Below are 27,223 nucleotides of genomic sequence, written 5' to 3'. Positions count from 1 at the left end.
TTTATTATTTGATTGAATTTATTTTTCATATACACTGAGGTTAGTAACTAAATAAATATAAATCATATTATTTTTTCCTTCCTCCTCTCTCCTTAATCTGTAGCTGAATGATTGAACCAGTAGTCACGTTGTAGTATGCTAAACTGTTAGAATCCTTAAAGAACATACCCTAAAACAAAGATAATAAACTGAGCTGGTTTACGATAATACATAATACCGTTTTCATTTCAATGATTAAAAAATGTGAGATTTTTCGCAGATATGTCACAGTTTATAGAACATGGGTCCATTGCTACACGTTAGAGATGAAGGAACAGTCAAAGGAATGGAGAAAAAACGGCGAAGACCACGGAAGAAATCCAAGCCCACGTGATCGGCCGGAAACGGAATGGCGACTCATTTTTGAGATGTGAAAAGTATTATTCGCATTGATTATTTAACGAAGCAACCTCAGCAATAAGTGCCGTGTACTATACAGCTTTACTGGAGTATTTTGAGACCAATTTTAGGAACAAACACCCAAATTATTTAAATCAATACAACGCAAACACTTATAATGGGGTTGTAGACAAAATTACATCAATTGGTATACCAGGTTATCAACAAACCACCGTAATAAACATGGCAAAGCGAAGCACTGATAAAAAACGAATGTAGAGTGATTGAAAATGAAATTCAAGAATTGGTTCCAACTCTTACAGATGTCCGAGGCGTTACCATCTCGGTTATACATCAAATGATTTTGACAATGATTGATGGTTAAGTGTGCAATGTGTTAAGTGATAATAAATCTGTAAGGCAACATCTAAAAAAATGAATACAGTTTGGAATATCTAGCTTACATGTCTACATTCGTATGATGGAATGTCTTTTAAATATTAGTTATCGTCAAGATTTTTCCTGTTCGGAGGCATAATCCTGTTTCTATGAGATGTATGATTTTAAAGTCTATCAGTATTGTAGTCAGTCTGTATAGTCAGAATAGATGGACAACTACCAGAACCTATAGAAATGGGCAGCGGAATAAGACAAGGGGATTCATTGAGCCCCATGCTCTTCAATTTGATCATGGATGAAATCATCAAAAGTGTTAACAAAGGAAGAGGATACATAATGAAAAAGAAAGAAATCAAAATACTCTGATATGCAGACGACGCAATATTGATAGCCCAAGATGAAGATAGTCTGCAAAGACTGATCCACAGGTTTAACATAAGAGCAAAAGAATTTAATATGAAAATCTCATCTCAGAAAACTAAAACAATAGTAGTCATCAAAAAACCAACCAGATGTAAAATAGAAATTGATGGCATAAGTATTGAACAAGTAATGGAAATAAAATACCTGGGAATTACACTGTCTAGCTATGGAGACCTAGACACAGAAGTGAGAGATCAAGTACAAAAAGCAAATAGACTGGCAGGATGCCTTAATAACACTATATGCGAAACAGACACATTAACGCTGAGATGAAATCAAGAATTTATAAAGCCAGTGTAAGACCAATAATGATATATGCCTCAGAAACAAGACCCGACACAACAACAAAGCAAAGGCTATTGGAAACGGCAGAGATAAGAGTACTGCGAAGAATTACAGGAAATACGCTGAGAGATCGAAAGGGAAGTGAAGACATTAGAAGAAAATGTAACGTACAGTATAAATGAATCCACACCAATTAGAAAAAAAGGATTGAATAACCACATAAGCAGAATGGAGGAGACCCGTGTCGTCAAAATAGCAAGAGATAAGTCACCAATCGGCAGAAGAAGTATCGGACGACCGCGCAAAAGATGGAGTGACAACCTTCCATAGAGGTATTATTTCGCCAATGAACAAGCAGAATTGCTTATAAAGACAAAGAAGAAGATATTTGTGAATGGCAAGTAAGAGGAGACAATAAAATATAAATGTTTAAAACGAGGAAAGGCGCATTTTTTATAATTATACGACCACAGCACGCATCACTAAGCTAAATGAAGGGCTCATTCATAATTTTGGGACGATTCTTGCAGCTGTTGCGTCTGGTTATGATATCGACTCTGTTAAATTTCAGAACTACCGTATAAAGACTTCTTTTTATGCGGTCCCCATTAACGGAGGTTGGCGACCACATTTTTAAAAGCTTCTCTGTCTTTTACAACGTGGAATAATTCGTCTACAGTCATGTTTGTCCAGTCTCGAATATTTCGCAGCCATGACTTCCTCTTTCTACCTATTCCCTTTTTGCCATCGACTCTACCCTGCATGATGACCTGCAGAAGACTATATTTATTATTTCTTAGTATGTGTCAAAGGTATGCAGTCTTGTGTACTTTTATCGTTAAAGACTAGTCAAATCTATTTAAGTTTGTACCCATGGTATAACATGCGAGCGAATATTCACAAAGTATTGGTATATGGAGCAGACATAATAAAAAATTCAGCAAATACCGGTAGGTCAAATGTTCCAAGAACCTTCCGATATTTATTAATATCGTCTGATCCATATATATATATATATATATATATATATATATATATATATATATATATATATATATATATATATATATATATATGTATATATATATATATATATGTATATATATATATATATATATGTATATATATGTATATATATATATATATATATATGTATATGTATATATATATATATATATGTATATATATATATATATATATATATATATATATATATATATATATATAATGGCAATGGGCAGGACATATGGCAAGAAGAACAGATAACAGATGGACCACTAGAACAACTATGTGGTACCCCAGGAACGCTAAGAGACCAAAGAGGCGCCCAAATCTCAGATGGGATTATGATATTAGAAAATTAACAGGAACAACGTGGTCTCGAATAGCACAAGATAGAAAAATATGGGCGCAAATGAGCGCAAATTATTAGAACAACGTATAACTAAGACATCGTCGAATATAGAATAACATTGAAATAAGGGAGGCTGCACCGTAATTGGAAACGGTTGATAAAGCTGCACATGATGATGATATATATATATATATATATATATATATATATATATATATATATATATATATATATATATATATATCTTTTTTGCTTATACTTCCACTAAAACAATTATCTAGGCATGATAGAGATATAAAAATTTTATTAAACCATTAATAAAAATTATTTAAAATTTGGTCATGCCTTTTATTTACCACAATTACCTCTGTTATTATCAAAAAATGTATTTTATAAGTCCTCGATAAAGGACGAGTTTACCACCTGGTATCCAGTAGTCCACCTAGATTAGTCAAACCGTACACTGAGCGGCACCTTGATAACAAAAATATAAGTTAACAATCTCAATAAAAAGCCTTGGATACCGGACGGAAACGAACTCGGAAGCGAAAACGGACAATGAATATAGGATGTTGGAATGTACAGAGTATAAACAATAAATACCAAGAAACTTTTACGGAACCAAAACAATGGAAAATGGACATGGCAGTGCTTATTGAAATAAAGAAACAAAAAAAGAAAAGAATAAGCAGTGTAGGCATGAAAATAAAAGGAGGAGATATAGTCATAATATTTTCAAAGACCTTGAACCCAACAGTAACAACAAGACATATTTAACCTAGAATTCTTATGTCACACCAAAAATAGCAGTTAAGGCATCAAATAAGAGAAACTCAATCATCCAATGCATGTGATGTCAAGCATACAGCCATAGTAAAACATATTGTACTAAACCGCACTACTGCATCAAATGTGGAGGACATGTGTAGTCTACAGGGAACTAGTAGAAAACAGACATGCCAAAAAGAGAAAACCAAGAGGCTCAAAGAACATCATTCAACAGCCCACATGTATGTACTGAAACAAATCAGCTAGAACAACAAATAATAATATTCCTAAACGAGTTCATAAACATGTTCTCGCAACTCATGAGTCAAAATAGATAATATGATATTAAACTTACTAACACAAGTCATTAATCAAAGAAATTCTTAAACATACTTAGAGTTGCCACATGGAACGCTAATGGCCTGCTAAACCATAAGCAAGAAATAATTACTTTTTCAGAAACTCACTTTAGCGATCTAACTACGTTCAATACACTCTATACCACATACAGCACACCACCTCATTCAAAGGCTACAGCTAATGGTGCCTCGGCGGTAATCATCCGCAGGTGCAATCACATTATGAATTGCCGAAATATGCAACAACAAAAAATACAAGCAGCAATCGTTCAAATGAATTCGACGCCATGGCACCAACATGTCTGCAATCTACAGCCAACCTCGTCATGCAATCTCCACAGATAATTACAAAGCCTTCTTCTAATTACTTGGCAATAAATTCGTAGACGGAGAAAACTGGAATACGAAACACACACACTGCGGCTCAAGACTCACAACAACAAAAGGTCGTAATCTTTTAAAAGCAATGACCGACAACAACTATAATTGCTACTCCAAAGGAATCCCTACATCCTAGCCGAGTAACCCCAGAAAACTTCCAGAACTACTGGACTACTACATAAGTAAAGGAGTATCCAGAAACAACTGTCTAATAGAATCCAGCTATGATCTAAATAAATATAAACCACCCACCCCCTCCTCGTCAAAAAACACCAACTGGACAGATTTTCAATCCTACCTAGAAGAAAACACTAATCTTAATCTGCGGATCAAATCTACACATGACATAGATACAGCAGCTGCATACTTCACCACACGTGTGTAAAAAGCGACATGGCAATCTGCACCACAAACTGAACGCACTGAACTGAAACACAAATGTTCCACCACAAAGGAAGTGGAAGAACTAATTAGCGCAGCATGTCAAATGTCACTCCCGATCAAAAGTTTTACTTCTATAGAAGTCAAGAAATAAATAAACTTAATCAAACTTAACTCACGAAAGGCCCTAGGCTATGATTTAATGTCGGTACAAGTACTAATACAACTTCCTCGCAAGACCATTACTATGCCTATAGCTATAATTAACCGCATGCTAAGCTTATCATCATTCAATCTTCGCTTATCCACTGCTGGACATAGATCTCCCTCATAATTTTCCATCTATTTCGATCTTGTGCCTCTTGCATCCAATTCCTATGACAACGTTTTAGATCGTCAGTCCAACGTGTTGGTGGACGACCTCTACTTCGGTAGGCATCATCTCTTGGTCTCCATTTCAGTATCCGCTGTGTCCATCTATTGTCTGTCATTCGAGCCACGTGACCTGCCCAGTTCCATTTTAGTGTTGCTACTCTCTCTACTGCATCAGCCACTCCTGTTCTTTGTCGTAGCTGGCGATTTGGTATCTTGTCTCGTAGTGAAACGCCCAACATAGCACGCTCCATCGCCCTTTGACACACACGGATCTTTTGAACTGTTCTCCTTGTCATGGTCAACGTTTCGGCACCGTAAGTTAACACTGGCAAAACACACTGATTAAACGTTTTTCTTTTAAGGCATATTGGTATATCAGACGATTTGAAAATATGGTTCAGTTTGCCGAAGGCTGCCCAAGTCAGTCTTATACGACGGAGAAGCTCAACGGTTTGGTTATCTTTTCCTATGCGAATCTCATGACCTAGGTATTTATAGGCCATTACCTGGTCTATGGATCTTGTTCCTACGCATATATCTTCGCTAAGCTTATCATACTTTCCAAAAATATGGAAATCTTTATGATCGTCAAGTCAGGAAAAGAGCACAGTGAAGTAACATCTTATTGGCCCATCAGCTTACTCCCAACTATAAGTAAAGTTTTTGAACGATTGCTGCTACAAAGGACATACGCAGATCATGAATTCCTAACATTAATACCAAAACATCAGTTTGGTTTTCGGGAAAATCACTCCACTACCCAACAAGCGTCTGATAAAGTCTGGCACAAAGGTCTGCGCTACAAAGTAAAAATAGCACTATCCAGTAAATATATATTTCCTCCTACTCAAATCCTACATATCAAATAGATGTCTCTGTAAAATTCAATGACCAACCATCCAACCTCCGTCCTATCAACTCCGGAGTCCCGCAGGGTAGAGCTCTAGGGCCGCTGCTATTCTCACTCTACACAGCCGATATACCAGAGACTAATAATACTACAATCGCTTCCTGTGCTGACGATGTAGCAATACTAACTGTAAATTAAGATTACACAAAACCTGCAACATCATCTGAACATACTCAACTCGAATAACATTTACCAACCGCCACAACACATGCCCACCTGTAAGAACGGAAAATGTAAGAATACCAACAGTAACAGACGCTAGATATCTTGGCCTCCACCTTGACCAACGTATCACTTGGAAGAAACATATCCAGACCAAAAGAAGACAGCTCGACACAAAATTCTTCTATACAAAGCCATACTCAAATCTATCTGGTTCTACGGATTACACATATGGGGCTGTGCAAAGTCAACGTTACTGAATATCATTCAAAGATTCCAGTATAAAGTGCTAAGATCGATAGTTACCATGTTACATAAGTAATCAAACACTTCACTACGACTTAAAGATTCCTTTCATCAGAGGAGAAATCCATCGAGCCACGGAGTCATAAAATGAACCTACTATTCACCATGAAATGAGATATTAGGAAATTATTCAACAATGGTGCAGCCACAAGAAGACTAGATAGAACCTGGCCCCAAGACCTGCTTCAAAATTAAACCAACATAGAATAAGGTGAGAGAGACATCATTGGATGTCTCTCATTCACGCTCAAAACCACTAACACATTTACTGTTATGATATAGATTGTAACTAAGTATAATTATAAAAAAAACTGTTTGACTGCAACCTATTATCAATGTATTCTTCTAATTTCAAATGTATATAAAAATGTGAGTTTGATTAACTACGTTATGAACGTAGTGATTCTGAAGTGGGATCTTAGGATATTACTAAAAGTGGCTGACTACAAAAGATTAAGAAGATAGAAGAGAATACAGAAGGGAAACTTATGAAACAAAAAAATAATAATAAAGAGTAGAAAAAAAATGTAAAGATGGGAATAGCTTAATGGGAAGCTCAAAAGCAAGGGAGGCATAGAAAATGTCGAGGAACTTCAGACAGAATATACATGAAAGGTTAAAGATATAACCAATATAAATGGTTGAATGGGTAAATATTACTCATACTTATTACAATAAAAAGATACTATTTTAATGGGAATAAGCCATAATTAAAAGTTAAAATAAGTTTATTGACAAACTTAGTTAACAATATGAAGAAAAAGATACATATATACTCCCCCAATTTACAAAATAAGAGACAGACAAACGAAAGTTGCAGATATATCTGAAAATGAAATAAGAAATGTGCTAAAAAGGATTAAAAATAACAGAGCAATTGGTCAGGGGACATATCTGCAAAACTGCTAAAACACGCCTCTTCGGCCTCAATATAAGGATTAAAAGAAATATTTAACATAAGCTTATTTGATAACAAATGAAAAAAAAGGGGGAAACAAAAAAGACACAATTGTAGGGGAATATGCATCACAGCTTCTGCGGGTAGGTTGTATGGGAAAATCAAGAAAGGTTAGAGGAACCGCTGTGGACTTCAGAAGAACAGAGTGGTTTTCGTCCTGGACGCTCATGTACTGTACATTCAACGCAGAAATACATTCGTGGATCTCCGAGAGGCCTATGATAGTGTCTCAGTCGTAGTCGAGTAGATAACAACTATATAAATACCGTAAAATCATTTTACGAAGACTATGGATATAGAATAAACGTCTGACAAACTACTCAAAACCGTATAACGTCAAAAAAGGATTTCGATAGGATGCTGCCTGTCACCATTATTTAAACTTCATATACATGAAACACGAAATGTGGACAGATGGGGGGAGTAAAAATTGACAGCTATGTATAGCCTTTTGTTTGCCGATGACCAAATAATTTTAGCAGAAGACAAAGCTGACCTCGTTTACATGATAAAAAAACTGGAAGAAGAATTTGAAACTCTAGGTTTGGAAATTAATTATAATAAAACGCAATAGATGGTCATTTGAAACGCCGCAGAAGACCTGAAGATAAATAACAACTTAATAAAACAAAACGAATGAATATAAATACTTGCGTGTAACTTTAACAAATACAGGATCAGATAAAATGGATATAATAAATAAAATAAAGAAAGGAAAGACAATAACACAACAATACACTCGATTATATCGAGCGACGATTTTACAAGCAAACTAAATACCAAATCTTTAAGACAATAGCAGAAAGCTGCTCACTGTACAGAGAGTGCGTGACTAATAAAAGAATGAGAACTTGGAAGTGGAAACCAAATACAAGGAGGCCAATATGACGTCCTAGATTACAGTCGAACGGACAAATAAAAAGAGTAATGGAAAAAAAGAGAACTCACTTCAGATATGTATGACAAGAAGAAATGGCGATGGTGTGGCGAGAAATGGTGTGGTAAACGGAAAACATATCAGCTGAAACAAAAAATATAAAAGACTCGTTATGTAATTGATAAGACTTGCATCATACTTATTGGATCGAAATAAAAATTAAAATTTTTTTTTGAACCTTCAGTTTTCTAAATTGTCTCTGTTTGGAGATTAGTGCAGCCAAAAGTGTACAAAAAAAGCTATGAATAAACTAAGTAATTTTCACACCAGATTGATTTTATCACCTTAACAAAGCCGAACAAACGATATTTCATATTTTACTTCAAGTGATAAAAATGATCAAGAATCCTGATTAAATTAAGTAGCTTTATGTTAGGCGAGCTAATTATTTAGATTAATAAAAGTGGCACAAAATTAATATTGCCACCTCTTACTGCTACAATAAACAATTAATGAAAATTAAAAAATAGCTATTCGATTATATATGGATATATCAACTCGAAGTTATAAGAACAACACAACTATGAAGAGATTTTGGTTAAACAATAGATCAAGATAATATAACGTTGCGCTGGGCCTTAGACATTTAAATAATCTAAAGTAAAATAGTGGGGATAAAATGAGAGTAATTAGAACTACAAAATGCATGTGTGAACAATTTTTTGTACCTACGGAAAAATCAGAGGTTCCAGAGGTAATGTTTAACCCTAAATTAATGTTATTAAATATTCAAAGTATAAATAACCATAAAATATGTGACATTGTTGTGGATATTAATACATTTAAAAATATAGAAATCTTATGTCTAACAGAATTATGGGAAACCATTGACTCTATTAATAATGTATACATTGATGGATTTACTACGAGTAGTAGTTATTGTAGAAACTCTTCCGTAAGAGGAGGTGGTGTAGGAATATTCGTAAAGAGAAATGTAAACGCTCATAATATTAATGTTAAAAAATTCTGTTCTGATAAACATTCAGAGTTTTGTTGTTCTTTAATTAGGGATAAAAACAATATCTTTTATATATTGAATTGCTACCGATCTCCGTGTGGAGATGTAAATATTTTTTTAAATAATCTTGACTGTCTTTTAAATCATTTATACAAGCCAAATGCATGTTATATTATTTGTGGTGACTTTAATATTGATATGAAAACGTCAAACAATAACCAAACAAAACTACTTAATTGCTTATCTGCTTATAACATACATACTAATCTTGTCAAATGGCCTACAAGAGTAACAAATACCAGCATAACAACAATTGATAATATTTTTGTAAATTTTTCTAATTTAGGTACATCATGTATTCTTGACAACACTGTGTCTGATCATAGAACTGTTTTAGTCGAACTTGAAATTGCCTATGTCTTGTCAAAAGCGATATTTTTCTGAGAGTGGGATAGATAATTTTGTTACGAGTCTTGTGCTGAAAGATTGGAATCTTGTTTATGGTATACTTGATACTAATTTGGCTTTTATTGTGTTTGTTGATATTTTTTCGTATTATTTTAACATTAATTTTTCATTGCAAAATAAACGTATTATAAATGATCGTAAAAAATGGGTAAACACTGAAGTACGCTTATCTAGTAGTAACTTAAAAAACTTGCATGTTTTATCTAGATCCTGTCCGTGTCTTCGTGAATATTACAAGTTAGAAAAAAAGAAACACCAGAAACTTTTATGTTTGACAAAGAAAAATTATTACCAGAATATTATTTCATCATCAGATAATCCAACAAAAAGTGCCTGGAGACTTGTTGCCGACGTGACTAATAATGTTGACAATAATAGAAGGAACAATATATGTCTAAAATCAGATGAAAATTGTGTAATAGAGGAATGCCCTATTGTTGCTAACATGTTCAATGTTTTCTTTAAGAATGCTCCAATTGAGGCACGTTCTAAAATTCCCAGTCATCAAAATAGTACTTTAAGGAAACCGCCTTATAATGAAAATGGCAATTTTTTACAATTATGTCCTTACACTCCAAATGAGCTGAGTGAATTATTGATAGGAAAATTGAAATCTTCAAAATCGTGTGGATTTGATGAAATACCTCAATTTTTATTAAAAAAAGTAATTCCATTCATATTATCACCTTTAACATTTCTAATAAACTTATCTTTTTGCAATGGTATTTTCCCGGATTATCTAAAGGTGGGAAAAGTCGTTCCTGTACATAAGAAAGGTGATCCAAAGAATATTAGTAATTATCGCCCAATAACTGTCCCTTGAGTGTTTTCAAAAATATTCGAATACTGTTATCTTAACAGATTAAACTCTTATTTATTGGAGAAAGGTATTGTTAGTAAATATCAGCATGGCTTTCAGGCAGGTAAGTCTACAAATACAGCAGTCCATTCATTTTATGAGACTTTAACTAACTATATTGATGCGGATGAATGCCCTGTCGGGATTTTTTGTGATCTCAGTAGGGCATTTGACTGTGTCGATCATACGTTACTCATTAATAAGTTAGAAAATATTGGAATAAAAGATCTCTCTCTCTAAAATGGATAGAATCCTACCTATCAGAACGTCGTCAGTATGTCTCCTTAACAGATGTATCCCAACAATCAGTAAATATTTGCAAATCAGATTACATTTACATTCATATGGGTGTTCCACAAGGTTCTGTAATTGGCCCAATATTATTTCTTATTTACTTAAATGATATTGTCTCAATAAATTCTGCTGTACAGTTTACACTTTATGCAGATGATACTTTAATACTTATATCAGATAAATCACATATATCTCTTGAAAATAAATGTAACGAACTTTTGTGTGATCTTAGTAATTGGTTTTCCTCGAATTACTTACATCTTAATGCGGATAAAACGCATGCTATTCACTTCCACAATAGACAGAAACATCTGTTAGATATCGAACTATCAATATATTCTAAACAAATTGAAAAAGTTCATTGCCTAAAGTTTTTGGGTTTGTATGTTGATGAATGTCTCAATTGGAAAAGGCAATGTGATGATATTATTTCCAAAATAAACTCATCATGCTACCTACTTCGAAACCTCAAAGATATACTAAGTGAAAAACAGCTAATTATGCTGTATTATGCTCAGGTGGAGTCTCGTTTGCGGTATGGCATAGTATTTTGGGGTAGGTCTTGTAAATTCGGTGAAGTCTTTCTGTCTCAAAAGAGAATAGTCCGTTGTATTGCTGGTATTTCTCGAATCACTAGCTGTAAGAGTTACTTTACTAGATATAAACTTTTAACTGTGCCGTGTTTATATATTTTTGAAGTTTGTGTTTTTATTCATTCAAATCTTGAGAAATTTAAAACTAATAGTCAAATTCACAATATAAATACAAGGCAAAATCAAAAATTCCATGTGCCTTTTTCTAAAGGAAATATGCATTTTTACTCACCTGCAATAATAGGTCAAAGAATATATAATAAGTTACCCGAGCCAATAAAAAAATGTAAGAATATGAAAATATTTAAATTAACTTTAAAAGATTTTTTATTGCAAAATACGTTTTATTCTGTTGATGAATATTTTAGTAGTTGACATTATTTTAAGTATACACTAGTAATTTTACATTTTCTATTTGTGCTTGTCTTGTAATGTTAGGTTTAGCGTAATTTTAGAGTTATATTTATATTTACTTATTTTGTTTTCTAAACTGTGACTGATCCTATACAAATTGTATTTGTCAAAAAGGAAATAAAGTATAATAGTAGTCTCCCGTTTTATACCGCTATCGCGGCTTTGGGAGTATAGCAGGGTAGTCTGCTATATCTAGGGCCTACGGTATACAAGGAAGGTAACATGGCCAGTGCTACGCTTCAACCGTCTATTAATACCCCTGGTTTTTACCCAAGGTACTCATTTTTATTCAGGCTGAGTCGACCTGGAGCCTATAGACATTTTTAAAATGTCTAGATGTTCTTGCCGGCGGTGGGATTCGAACCCCGAACCACCGGCTTGCGAGGCAAGCATCCTACCGCTTGCGCTACGCAGGCCCGGAAATAAAGTATTATTATTATTATTATTACAAGAAATAATAAAAGCTTGACGTACAAATTGTGCACTGTACAAGCTGACACATCTCACGAAAGACCACGACTTGTTCCCGCAAGCATTTAAAAATAATCTACATCTAAGTGATCACATTTTGCTACTTAACACATATACTAAACAACTTACATCAAAAAAGAGCTTCTGTTTAGCTGGAGGCATATTAGTTTCTTCTTGCAGTTTCGCCTTCAAATTCGCTACAGATTCGGCAAGCGGTACAGTCCACGAAATCATTTTACCTGTCAGCTTCCATTCAGATTTTTCTGGCATATGAGGAATCGAAATCTTAATAGCCACTTGGCTCTGTAAATAAAAATGGAGTTTTAAAATTAGTGTTTGTTCGTGTACCTTTTAATAAGAAAGGTTTAAAACAAATGTTGTATGAAAACTTATTGCATTTTCGTCTTAACCCATCGCCCTATTGGGACTCATTAGATAGTGGTAGTCGCAGACAAACTAGGAGATATAAAGAAAGTATTCTCACTTATATTTCCTAGTGCCTATTATTTTTCTTACCCACTACTAAGCACGTTCATCGAGCGGACACAAGTAAATAGGCTCAATCTACCTTAGATGAGAGAAAATAGAATCATCGTGTGCCTCTGAACTATGTACCGGCCGATAAAATTGACTGACCATTACTCACTAATCGTCAGAACTTTTCTCACTATATTGATATAAACATATTGTCAAAAAAAGTAAAATTGAAAAAATATGCATTTACATTAATTCGTACAATACTGTATATCATATGTTACTAGAACTAGTACAGTTTCCTATCATATCTTTGGTTATAGTTGTAATTGGCCATCTTCCACAAACGTATCGAAATTATCACACCATGATACTTTATAAGATGTAATAGTAATAAATTACATAAACTTACTTGATGTCTTGCTAAAAAGACTTTTTCGGGTATAAGCGAATCTTCGTTTCTCATCTTTTTGTTACTCGGTTCATCTTCGTGAGGCGCGTCCGCCTGATGTTTTATTGGGGGCAGATTCATAGGCGGACCCATAGGTGAGGACATTGGTGCTACGGGAAAACCAGGTATTGGTGGAGGTCCTGTCACTAAATAAAAATTTTAAAATACATGTAAGTTCAAGAATATACATATTAATTTGAACAATCCTCTTAATAAGAATTTTTTTCTTAAGACGTTTTTTCAAATCAACTAGAGTACGCCTAGATAAAATAAAAAAGAGTGTGGTACTTGGGGAGTGCCGACAGAAGTAAATGCTTCTTTTTAATGACTAGCAATTTTCAAAATTTGTTAAATATGTATACCAACCTAAGTGGAAATGTTCATATTTATTTGACGCGCAATATCTAGGCGGAATCAAGATCAAACGAAATAGCAATTAAAATTATTATAAACAGATTCGAAAATGCTTATATTACCATCTCAGCGACGCAAAAAGATTAAAAATGTTTTCGGTGTTTTAATATATACGAGGTAAAATAAAATGCTACAATACCCCCACGTAAGAGCGAAAACTGGACCAAGAGGAACAGTTTTCGTTTAGGGCAAACAGAATTCAGGTTGGAACAACAGTAACATTTTCTAGCTATAGTAACAGAGCGAGTATTCAAGGGGTAGCATGAAATATGCTAAAGTCTATCCCGACTCCAGTGAATCAAACAGAGAAAAACAAACAAATCATAACCAAAAACTATTTTAAGTTCCAACTGTTTATGAGTATAAACACGCTAAGTATGACACATATTTACATTCAAAATTTAAACTGTATTTGTATTTTAATATGACTCCTATGGAGGTTTGCAATTTAGTTAAATTTTGCAATGAATTGTATATTTGATTATCTTTTATTTTGTGATATTGACGATTTGTAATTTTAGTCAATTTTAATTGTTATTGTTATTTTTTGACTTTTTATAAGCTTTGTCCATAAAATTGTACAGAAATAAATCGTTCACAAAAATAATTTTTGCATTAAATGTCCAAACAATCAGTGACTAGTCTAAAAATTAAAAATGTTGCGGGATGGCTGGGTTTTGTACATGATAAAACAATATTTAACAATAGTGGCATACAAAGATTTGAAGCTGGAGACTTTGTTAGCTTTGTACTATTTTTTATAGTTGGTGAGAGTGGTTACAGTTTGAAATAATATTTAATGACACGGCTAGACAAGATGCTAGAACAGAAGCATAAGATAATCTTTATAATGAATCTCCCATATGAACTAACAATATTGTGGAAAGGCAAAACAGGATATGGAAACGATGATTTCCAATTTTAAAAAACCCAATGACAATAAAGGAACAGCTAACTGATCAGTTAATCAGCTTATAACATCAAGCTAGTGTCATTAAAATATTAAAATTAATCATGGTGTTCATGTAAGATAAGGGTTTGTACATCTGTTTACGTAGATAGTTTCAACTACTTTTAATGATTTTTCACTGATGATGGCCGACTGGACCGAAATCGTTTTGAAAATTTGTAATCCTTTTGAATAATTTTTTATAAAAATATACCATTATACACAAGAAGTTCTTATTTCTATGTAAGTTTTTTTAAACTATGACAGCCAACCACTGGGATTTTCCCCCTTTACTTTTTGATTTTAAGTTGAATTTTCATATTTATACTTAGGAAGAGATTTCTAAATCAGTACAAATTAAATATGGCTTTTTATGAAATAGTAGTCACAGTAAACAGTTGGAAGAATCCATTTACGAGACGAGGAGTGTCCGTCATGTCATACCACATGTTAACTTTTTCAATTTTATTAAAATCTATAAAAATAATAAATAAATAATAAAGAAACACTCACAAGAAGGGATTCAAAGATGACAACCATAACATATGTAAAGGGCTTATCGGAAAATTAAAAAGGATAGGAAATAATTACATCACATGAGAAATCATAGAACTGCATCTATAAACTACCTTGTGAATGCAACAGTTTCTAAGTGGGAGAAACCGTAAGACCAATAAGTATCAGGATAAACGAGCATGAATGACAAGAAAGACATGAAAAAAGAAAAATCAAAGAAACAGATCTCATCCTAGTTAATGAAGAAAAATGTGTAGCAAATTTATCAGCAGAATGTAGCAAACTCTGGTTGCCACTACTAGAAGAAGTCAGCAACAAAAATATACCAACATTAGCCGAGTAATAGAAAGTCGGAGACACATCATCTTCAATTATACATAATTGATAATATAAAACACACAATACACAAATACATGTATAACATACACGTAATACATAAACACATAATACACAAACGCAGAATACACAAATAATAAAAAAAACACACAAAATACACAGAACTTTCTTCTCAGAACTAAAAACATGGTTATTTGCCTACAAGATCGATGCCAAGTAAGTCAACCTTCAGTTTTGAAAAACATAACCCAAACAACTTTTGGTTATATTTCTTTAGCACATTGTTTAAATAATCTTTTTGACAACGATTTCGGAAGTAGAAATCAAAACGTCAAACAATCAATTATAAAATGTAATTTTCATTACAATGAATCGTGGCTTAAACCCATATAAACACAATATGTATTTAACTTTTCTATAAATTTTATTTTAATAAGAATTCGAGAACAATCGAAGAAAAGAGATCAGAGCAATCATTTAATTTAGAAATTAAGCTACGTATACTTACTCATTATTGGAGGTGGTCTAATTGGAGGCATAGATGTCGCTGACATCATCATAATAGGAGGTTGAGGTGGTAGCATAGGTTGTGGAGGTACTGATATCAGCGACGCAGTTGCTTGAGTTTGAATTAAAGAGACTGGCGGTTTTGGCTAAAATCGAATCAATGATATTTTAACATAGGAATAACGTATCGAAAACTATAAAGAAAACTTACAGGAAGTGCAGTAGGTGGCTTCGTAGTAATTACGCTTTGTATGTTGATTTTACCAGATTTTGAACCAATATTCTTTGGGCCGATTTTCTCTTTCTCTTCATCAGGAAGCAAACCCTTTACCTGAAAGTACAATTAATGCATTACGAATACGAATGTAAACATTGTACATCATTTATATAAAATTATTTCAATTATTAAGTCAACTTTGTACTCTCTTAAAATGGGTGAAATATTATATATCATACAATAAATCTTAGTTAAACCGCGAAGGTCAGATAGACGTCAAATCTCGTACTGTCCATTTCAAAGTATGAACAATGAACATAGCATATTTGTCAGTATTTACAGTATTGTTGCTACTAGAAGTATGTCGAAAAACTGGGCGACAAGGTCGAACATTATATCGTCAATCACTAGCAAATTGTTTCATATAACAGAAAAGTAAGTACCAACTTGGAACTAGACCAACAAAAATATAAAACTTTAAAGAAAGAAATTCATAAATTAGGACTCCGTTGAAAAACAAACCAGAATAATCATCAACTTTTGATGGAAAAATCTAATATTCAAGTCGAAAATAAAACTATATTTTTAAGATGAAATATGTTTACATTCGAACTAAGCCAATCAGTATGAATGGAACAATGCTGTAGAATTAGGACAACCAATTTCAAACTACAGAGGTATCAATCAGCTCATAAACTTAGCATATAAACAACACGATGTCCGTACGGGAAGATCGTGTACACATGGAATATTTGTCATAAAACAAACTACAGAGAACGCATTAGAATGCAATAGACCGGCATTCCTATGTTTGATCGACTTAAAGAAAGCATTTGACAAAGAAAGATCCCGCTGAGTATTATAAAAACAATTGAAAACGTCTATCAAAACAATTATGAAATGAAATTCAGAATAAATGGACAACTTATGAGACTTATAGGTACGGGAAATGGAATAAGACAGAGGGATTCACAAAGCTCTATTCTATTCAATCTAATGATGGATTTTTTTTCTAACACCTGTACGGTGTCACATACACTGCTGTTATACTGCTATCTAGTCACAAATGACCAATTATCAGTTATTTTCTAACCTGACTTAATAAACAGCAAATACTTAAATCTAAGGGCTTACCCTATGGCTTACTCTTATTTTATCTATCAACTAATGCACTACAACTAACATGCAATAACATCACAGCACTATACTTTGCTTTTTACACTAAACTGTTACACATTTATACTAACTCAAATGGTTTTGTCCTTATGTGTCTTCTATTTAGTTCATTGTTGTCAAGAAGCTGGATTGTCTCGACATTTACATGACTATGCAGCCTCTGCTCGTGATTTGTGCTGTTCTCTTGATTACTTCGGTCACAGTTTTCATACCCAGGTTCTGGTGGAGGTTGCTGTTACGGATATACCAAGGAGCATCAACAATGTTCCTCAGTACTTTGTATGAGGATAAAGTCATAAAGAGTGTCAACAAAGGAAGAGGATAGATACATAATGGGGAACACTGAAATTAAAATTCTCTGTTGAGAAGATGCAATATTCAGAGCACAAGATTTAACACAAGAGCAAAAAAATTTAACCTAACGGGTTTAACTCAGAAAACTAGAACAATAATCAGTAAAGAACCAATAACATGTAAACTGAAAGTCGATGGAGTTAGCACTAGAAATAAAGCACTCAGGGATTACAATATCCAGCTATGAAGACGTCTAAAAAGAAGTAAGAGACCAAGTACAAAGAGCAAATAGATTAGCAGGATGCCTTAATAGCACTATGTGGCGTAACCGACACAATTAACATTGAGATGAAATCAAGAATATATAAGGCCAGTATAAAACAAATAATGTATATATCAGAAACAACACCTGATACAGCTAAAAAAAAGAGGATGCTGGAAACAGCAAAAATAAGAATACTCAGAAGAATTACAGGAGAACGTTGAGAAACCGAAGCAGTGACGAGACCAGAACAAAATGTAATGTACACGGTATCAACGAGTGGACTTCTCCTTCTTTATGTGAATTATTAAGTCTCTTTGACTTTGGCGATTAACACGGCAAGACTCTCTCTGTTTTAACCGTCAAAATCTAATCTGATCTAACTGTCTTAACAGTTGTTAGACTCTCCGTATCCTGATCCATTCTCTGACATTCTTTAACCACGAGACTTGTTTTCTACCAATTGACCTGCGTCCTTCGATTTTACCCATCACATTTATCGATGAATATTATGCTGTTTTTCCCGCATTATAGCTCTATGTCAGGATTTGACATTATCAATCAGCTGACGAGTAACTTCAGCTCTTCTGCTCTTTAAGGACTGCTTTATTTGTCTGGATTTTACCCATCCAAATTTATCGAAGAATATTATGCTGTTTCCCGCATTATATATCTAAAGCCCGCCACTCACGTTCCAACGGCGTAGTACGATTTTGTCGAATCCAATTGCAGTATAATAATGTTGAAAATCTGATGGAAATACGCACGTACCGATTGTGCAGTATAAGTTTTACTTTCAAGTCAGAAACATGTCAGATAACGAAATTTGTATAAACGAAAAAAATACAAGAACCGTAGGTGCTGGTGCAAAGATTGGTTGCTGAAAAGACATACATATTGTCACTTACATTTATTAGAAGAATTGCGATTATATTCAGATAATTTTAATTGACATTAGTAACATGTTGTTCAAAAATTATTAATTTTCTTTTTTATCAACTATTCATTAGTATCCGCTTTCACTTCTTGAAATTTAGCCACCAAAATATTCACAACTTTTTTTCTAGTTTTATAATAATATGATGTCGATATTATTTTCCAAAGACACTCTGTTCTTTATAAATGTCAAAGAAATCTCTTAAAAGCCTCTAGCTATAAGCCGTTTTCGAAATTTACCAGCAAATCATTTTTTTGCAGTCGTACGATTTTGTGTCGTTGTCACAATATACGCAATCAAATTTACGACCCAACCAACTCTGTCGTCCTGCTGCAGACCGACTTGTTTGTCTGCCGTCAAATCGCGCCGATTTGGTCGAATGGTGCAAATACACGATCAAATTATGTTCAATTTCTTCTGCTCTGTTGAGGACTGCTTTATATGTCTGCTTAGCTGTCCGCGGTACTTTTAGTGTTCTTCTATACAAGCATACTTCAAAAGTCTCTAAGCGGTTAATAGTAGATAATTTCAAGATCCATGATTCTACACCATTTACGACAACTGACCATATGTAACATTTATTCATGTGTTTAGTTGAAGTTTCAAGTTATCGTTACAGAAGAATGGCCTCATTTTTAACAAAGTTGTGCAAACCATCTGCAATTCTTTTAGATATTTAAAGATATTATCTTTCAATATTTTCCATATTTCTACACCATTGTTTTAGTGTAATATTTTACTAAACTGGTTATATAGATCTATTTAATTTGTTATCCCCTGTTATGTTTATTTTTGGTGTTTTGAGACTCTTAGAAAAAAATTTGAGCTTGACTTTGATGTCAGCTATTAGAGTATTGTGGTCTGAAGCGATATCTGCATTACGATATGTCGTTATTCTGTTGACACTAGTTTTGAATCTTCTGAACAAGAGATTTCTGTCTAACTATCTGATTTCTGATTATATGATGTAGATGATCTCCTGGTTTCTTCCCCGTTAAAAACCTTCTCCTGCTTAGTTTAAACCAGGTATTTGTTATTATCATATGGTGTTCTTCACAGAACGGGTAAAACCAATCGTCTCGTTTATTGCTATCTCCTAGTCCACATTCTCCTACCAAATTAGATCTTCGACCTTTTCCAATTTTCGCGTTAAAATCACCAAGGATAAATGTAACTTCATTTCATATTATGTTTTTAAATGTCTGTTTTAACTGACTCTAAAAATATTCTAGTTCATTGTCGTATTTCTTTTCTGCAGTAGGGGCGTATACCTGGATAATATTTACATTACATGGTCTGCTATTTAGTTTGATCAATACTATTCTGTCACTAACAAGTATAAAATTATTACCGTATTTAGTAAACTATACCAACTCCGTTCCTGTGATGTTTGTCGTTATCCTCTCTCCCAGAGTAGTACCTGTTCATATGTTCTCGATCCAGACCATCTCAGTTCACTTATGCCAATACTAATTCTTAATTCATAATTGTTTAATCTCATGAATCAAATTACTGAGTTTTCCTGGTGCATAGAGACTTTTAACGTTCCATGTATCTATTCTAATTGTGTTCTAGAAAATCTGTAGGGGTGTTGTTTTATGTATTAAACTGTATTGATTTTATGTGATAACGACCGGGGGTGGGAGCACAGTGTGATATTGTATGGTCTCTGTCGAATCTTGCTTCCAACGAGGAGGAATATGCTCAGTAATATTTTCTTGGATGTTGAGTTCCATGTTATACTCGAGAAAATTAATTAGAGTGGTTTTCCGTTGCCTTCCCCAATGATTTTTCTTTCGTGTTAGGTTTACTCCTGGGGATTGCATGGGATGTGTGAGGATTTATGGCCATTTGAAGACGAGCTTGGATTGGGCAGAATATCTCCCCCTGAAGGAATTGAGAAATAATCATGGCTTGCGTGGACAGTGTTGAGTCTCTAAAATGGATCTATCTTATATCTGGATCGTATAATAGTATCCATTCGCTACCCATAAACGAGTGGACACTAAACAGAAAGACTCGTTAAAATAGCAAGAGATAAATTAAAGTGTTAGAGGAAGTATCGACCGACCACGCAAGAGATGGAGTGGCAATATTCCATAGAGGCAACAATCCGCCAATGAACAAGCAAAATTGCTTATATGAAGGAAGAACTAGAATTTCAAAAGGACAGCGACTGATAATAGTCCGCAACGGAAATGAAAACGTTTTGTTGAAGGAAGCTATTTAAGATGATGAAAGTCAAATTCAAGATAAAACTCCTACTTCCGTTATAATAAAATATTGGGTAACAGTTCGAAATATATCATTCCGGGATAACATGCTCCGGACTGAGTTATATGAATTAGTTAAAATGTACAAGCCTTAATATTTGTATAAACCTAAAATTCATTCGCTCATAAGACAAAGTTAACAAGAAGTGTTAAGATTACTCCCATACCAACCTGATCCGAATTCTAATGAATTGCTCTGGGCAGCTCTCAAACATCATTTGGGCTATTAAGCGACAAATTGTTTGAAACTTACCCTGCTGAAGAATGGAAAAAAAAGTTTACGATAAAGTAGTAGCAATTCTGGATAATTTTGTTTCCAACGTAGTAACTTTTAATAGCTTTATTAACTAAATAATTATGAATTTAAACGCCGAAGACAACAATAAATTTTCACAATCTGAAGAGTCGGTTTCTATCGAAGAAAAGAAAGATTATCACTGTCTGCTGAGTTCCATTCAAACCAATAAAAATTAATGAAATTCCCATTAATTTTTATTCTCTGGCGAAATAATTTAGGTATAAACATTTTAAAAGGCATTGAACATAGTTACATTTTTCTTCATCATAATATGAATAGAAATACAACACTTATCTGATAACAACGCTCAAAAGAGTAGAAGTAAATAACTACGCCAGCTTCTTGGTGGGCCAAGGTCGCAGTTTAACTTATCTTTGTCGGATTAACGCATGCACTTAAAATTTTTAATCTCTAATTTAATTAGTGCATATTTTTCTGTAAATGGTTATTAATTTAATGTTTGTGGATTTTTTTTATAAATGATTATTATTTTACAATAGAAGACTACTCTGGATCTTACCTTGTGTATTTGATGAATTTGTTCCTCCAAGGTGATATTAGCTCTAGCAGCTCTTGTAGCGGCTTCAACGCTGCTCGTATGCCCATCCCAAGTTACTTTCTCGTCTTTTCTAACATCTTCTTCGCCAATCTTCTTACCAATAGCTGTTTCTTCATCTCCAACACCAAAAATATCAGTACGTCTCTCGGCGAGCAGTTTCAATGAAGCATCGATGGCACTACCAGCAGCATATACTGTTTCTTGGTTCATTTTATCCGTTATTTGTTTGTCGCGCTGCTCTACCCAACGCGGATCCAACAGACCAATACGCATATGTTCTTGCACTTTGTTCGCAGGTATTTTCTCTCCAGTGATGGGTGACACGAGATAATCATCTCCGATTGTTGGTCGGCTAACATTGACAGCTAAAAAATAACGATAAATAAAGTTATGTAAATCAATAATTAGAAATGTAATAGATATAGTTCAATCGATATACGAATATAACGAACAAACCATAGCATTTTTGTCTACCAGCATATCTTAAGTAAAAACAGAACCTGCGGTATGTGTTAATATTAAGCTACTCATATTATCGCTCCGCTTTTGGTTCGATAGAGTCTGTTGGTGCCAACACTTACGTTTAATTATCTCTCCAATAATATTTGTCGGAAAAGCCTAATTCAATTTTACCACAAACGCCAATTAAGATGAGGTTTCACAGGCAAAACGATCGGAAGCTCGGCATTCATTCCTCTATTCACATGAAATTTATTGGTCTCTTCCACACCTGGCCTAACACTAGTTATTACTCCCTCATACATGTCTCTACCAATCTTTATGTATTCACCGGAGACCCCTTTCTTGTCGAGTCGATCAAAGAATCTCTCGAGGAACTTTATCATATGCTTTCTCAAGATTAATTAATGAATACGATACAAGGGTTTGTTTCTTTGTTCCTGTATTTTTCATCAATTGCCTTATAATGAAAATGTCATCTGTTATTGATCTGCTTTGTATAATTATCAGATATTTCGATTTCTGCACGTATCAATTAATCTCTCCCATATTTTCATGGTGTGAATAAGTAGTTTTATAGCCCTGTGGTTTGTATATTGTTTATATAGCCCTGTGGTTTGTATATTGTTTATATATCCCTTGTTTTTGTTAACAGGTACTGATATACTGCTTCTCGATTCGTCTGGCATTTGTCCTACTTTCATAATTCTATTATTAGTTAGCTAACTTCTTTCTGTCTCTCCTAACGTTGTCCCGACTTCGCCAGGAATATCATCTAGTCCAATTGCTTTACTTTTTTTTTATTGTTTGAAGTACTTGAACTTATTCAGCTATTTATTTAGTAGCCATTGCTGTTACATTGTCTCCATTATATCAAGTGGTTTTCTGTCAAATTATTCATTTAATAATCTGTCAAAGTACTATCTTTTTCGTGAATTAGTATTTTATTATTTTCATCTCGGATACATCTAATCTGATTAAACATTCCAATGAAAAGAATATGTTTCATTGAAATGACATCATAGGAAATCTGTTTACCTGTTTTTCAAGGATTAATTTTTGTTATCAAGAAAACAGGTCATTAAAGTTAGAAATTTTCTTTTGACTCGTTTGTTTTGTACAAAATTGTGGAATTTGAAAGTATATTTTTGAGAAGTGGGTTTTTGTTTTGAATGGGAAAAGAACGGTTTGACTGGAGAGAAAGAAATTATGGAAGGGATTAGAGATTGGAGTAAATGTTTGGAAGCCGAAAGGATGAGGATCTGCTGTTTAACTTTAAGCGAGAGAGCATCGAATCCGGAAAAAGAAATATAGTGCCGATAGTTTTTTTTAACGATGAAAAAAAATTTTAATTTGTGAGAAATTGTGTAAATAAAAGTGAGAACAGTGTTACTATTTGAATTTTGAGTTGGAGAATTGGCAGTATAAAAAAGTTTGCAGAATTTGTAAGTATTAACAAATTACTATTCCTCCGGATATTCATAGCTAAGGAGAGTTTGGCAGCCATATATCTATATATGTATAGGGGAAATATCCAACGGGAAATATGATTGTTTTCTTTGTCTATTCGCTGAAAATATGATTTTATATCTGTGTTAGATATCCTGTTAAATTCTACTATACTGACCATAAACTTTTACCTACACCGTATATATAAATTCCACTCAAACAGCAAGAGCAAGTATGATGAAATCTCACTTATTTAGGGTTATTCTTTCACCGAGTTTCTCTGATTGGAAGAATTAATTCTTTAATGAATCTAGAAACATAGTGACACAAGAGCTTATAATTTTTTTTAACACCTGTGCGGTGTTTGTATACTGCTATCTGGTCCCAAATGACCAATTATCAGTTATTTTCTGACCTATCTTATAAACAGCAAATACTTAAATCTAAGGGCTTACCCCAGCGGCGGCTCGTGGCCTAAAAAAGTAGTGAAGATGAGGAAAGCTTGCCAGAGCCAAAAGGACTAGTACCTACTTCGCGCCCAAAAAATTCGTTAAAAAAATTTTTAGAGTTTATGGCCCTAATAACTTGAAAACAGTTTTTCTTGTTCAGTTCTGCTTGCCTGGGGTATTTTAGTTCTGAACCTCGACATTTCATTGAGGGTTTTTTGGCGATTAAAACACCACGCCTGGGGTTGGTGAGTTTCAATTCAGCCGCCCACTGTAAGTCAGATGCTGATTGCAGCCGACCACTCTGGATCAGACGCAGATGTTTAAAATACTGGTTGGTCGACAATGTAAAAGAACATCCCTTTTATCTTCATTTTTCCAATGCCTAAATGGAGTCTCTAATATATTACACACCAAGTCATTAATTTAGCCACCATTTAATATAGTCTTCTGCAGGTCATCATGCAGGGTAGAGTCGTTGGCAAAAAGAGAATAGGTAGAAAGAGGAAATCATGGCTGCGAAATATTTGAGACTGGACAAACATGACTGTAGACGATTTATTCCACGTTGCAAAAGACAGAGAAATTTTTAGAAATGTGGTCGCCAACCTCCGTTATTGGAGACGGCATAGGAAGAAGAAGAAGAAGAAGTCATTAATTGGATTCATGTCTCTCTAAAATTATTTTTGTTCAAACGAAATCCACGAGAACACTTTATATCCGAAATCCGAAACAAACCACAGAGAAATGTATTAATAAAGTGCACTAAACAAATAAAATTAATATTGTGACTAAACTAAACTAATAAATACTATACTATACACTATACTATATAAAAATATCTATATAATGGACTAAATTTCAAAATATTGTCGCTTAGAGAAATTTCCGAAAAATAGGAATACCAAATACACATCCAACAGTGGGTGAAGACGAATAATATATTTTTAAGGGGAACTGCACGTACCAGTTTCCTCAGCTATCACTAAGGATAGGCTGACGTCACGTTGCCATGGCAACCGTGAACGCTGATGCAGATGGATTTTGCATTTCAAAAATTATATTCACCTCTTCCTGAATCCTATTATACACGGCTAGTGACACAGGTCAGGACTTGACCGTCAAGTACGTACCGCTAATAAAGCTAGTTGTCTTTTTTAATTTTTAGGTTCATTAAAAGAGAATAAATAATTGATTTCAGAATTTAGATATAATAATGTTGTTTTCATTTTTTATTTATTTGTCTCAATTTAATTATATTTTTTTGGTGAACCTCACCTTCACCTACTTCACCTGGCCGGCCGCCGCTGGCTTACCCTATGGCTTACTCTTATTTTATCTATCAATTAATGCACTACAACTAACATTCAATAACTTCACAGCACTATACTCTGCTTTTTACACTAAACTGTTACACATTTACACTAACTCAAATGGTTTTGTTCTCATGAGTCTTCTCTTTAGTTCAGTATTGCCAAGAAGCTGGATTGGCTCGACATTCACATGACTATGCAGCCTCTTCTCGTGAGTTGCTGCTGTTCTCTTCTGCTTTGCTTCTACTTTGTTTTGAAATCTCTGGATAATATGTAGATTACTAGCTTTGGTACAGCCCCAGAGTTGGCACCCATATACCCATACTGGCCTCAGTACTTGCTTGTAGATGGATAATTTATTATGAATTGATAATGTTGAATTTTTTCCAATCAGTCAGTACAATTTCTTATATCTAATATCAAGCTCCCCTCTTTTCTTTTTGACATGGCTTTCCAGCGCAGCTTCGCGTCTAGGGTGACGCCCAAGTATTTTGCTGATGTTGCATAAGGAACTTGGGTATCATTTATTCTAACTGTGAAATTTTTTTATTTGTAAAGTTAATGTGTGCAGATTTAGTATCATTTAATTTTATTCGCCATTTTCTGGTCCAGTTATGTATTTTATTTACTGATAGTTGCAACTTATCAGTCGCTTCTTCACTAGTGTCTCCTATCGCTAGTATGGCTGTATCATCCGTGAAAGTGGCAATAGTGTTTTGTTCCAGCTCTGGAATGTCACACGTATGCCATAGGTACAGGACCGGACCTAAGACACTCCCTTGTGTCACGCCAGCTTTATTCTCCCTTAAGTCGGTGTACACTTCTTCTTGTTTTACTCTGAAATATATATTTGTAATGTATGATTTCAAGATTTCTGAGTACTATTTAGGCATTAACGTTCTTAGTTTATAGTTTAAACCCTCATGCCAGACTTTATCAAACGCATGTGCTACGTCCAAGAAGATTGTAGAGCAGACTTTCTTTTCTTATAATGTTTTTTCTATTATATACGTTATTCTGTGAACTTGACCTATAGTGGAATGTTGATTTCTGAAACCAAATTAATGATTTGCTACAAGATTTTTTCTTTCTATTATTGGTTTTAATATTTTCAATAGAAGTTTTTCAAATAGTTTTGACATCACCAGAAGGAGTGATATTGGTCGATAGGATGTGACTTCATTAGGAGATTTACCTGGTTTGGCGATCATAATGACTTCGGCTACTTTCCAGAGTCTGGGAATATATCTCAATTTAAAAGCAGCATCTATTAGATGTGTCAGATTAACTATGGCTTTTCTTGGTAGATTGTTTAATAGTTCTCCTGTTATGAGATCATATCCTGGAGCTTTCTTAGGATTTATATTCTCTCTTATCTCTGTTGATACTTCTCTAAATGATGTCAACGTTATTCTTTCTTCAGTTTGGAGTAGTTCTTCCCATCTCAGTTCTTCACCATC

General features: G+C 33.9%; 1 protein-coding gene across 1 annotated transcript in view; it reads right to left on the bottom strand.

Annotated features, from left to right (window-relative positions):
* The window catches only part of Sf3a1 (splicing factor 3a subunit 1), a 69,805-nt gene continuing 42,582 nt past the window's right edge, over positions 1-27,223 (bottom strand). The window contains exons 8-13 of the mRNA XM_072529790.1: positions 22,058-22,461; positions 16,292-16,411; positions 16,082-16,226; positions 13,320-13,504; positions 12,563-12,736; positions 1-169 (exon numbers count right to left, since the gene is read on the bottom strand). Coding sequence (XP_072385891.1) covers positions 68-169; positions 12,563-12,736; positions 13,320-13,504; positions 16,082-16,226; positions 16,292-16,411; positions 22,058-22,461 — 1,130 coding nt within the window. The 3' untranslated portion in view covers positions 1-67. The remainder of the gene's footprint in view (positions 170-12,562; positions 12,737-13,319; positions 13,505-16,081; positions 16,227-16,291; positions 16,412-22,057; positions 22,462-27,223) is intronic.

This window comes from Diabrotica undecimpunctata, chromosome 4 (genome assembly GCF_040954645.1).
Source record: "Diabrotica undecimpunctata isolate CICGRU chromosome 4, icDiaUnde3, whole genome shotgun sequence".
NCBI classification, from domain to species: Eukaryota; Metazoa; Arthropoda; class Insecta; order Coleoptera; family Chrysomelidae; genus Diabrotica; species Diabrotica undecimpunctata.
Note: the sequence above shows the minus strand (reverse complement) of the source record. Positions and strands in the feature narration are given on the sequence as shown.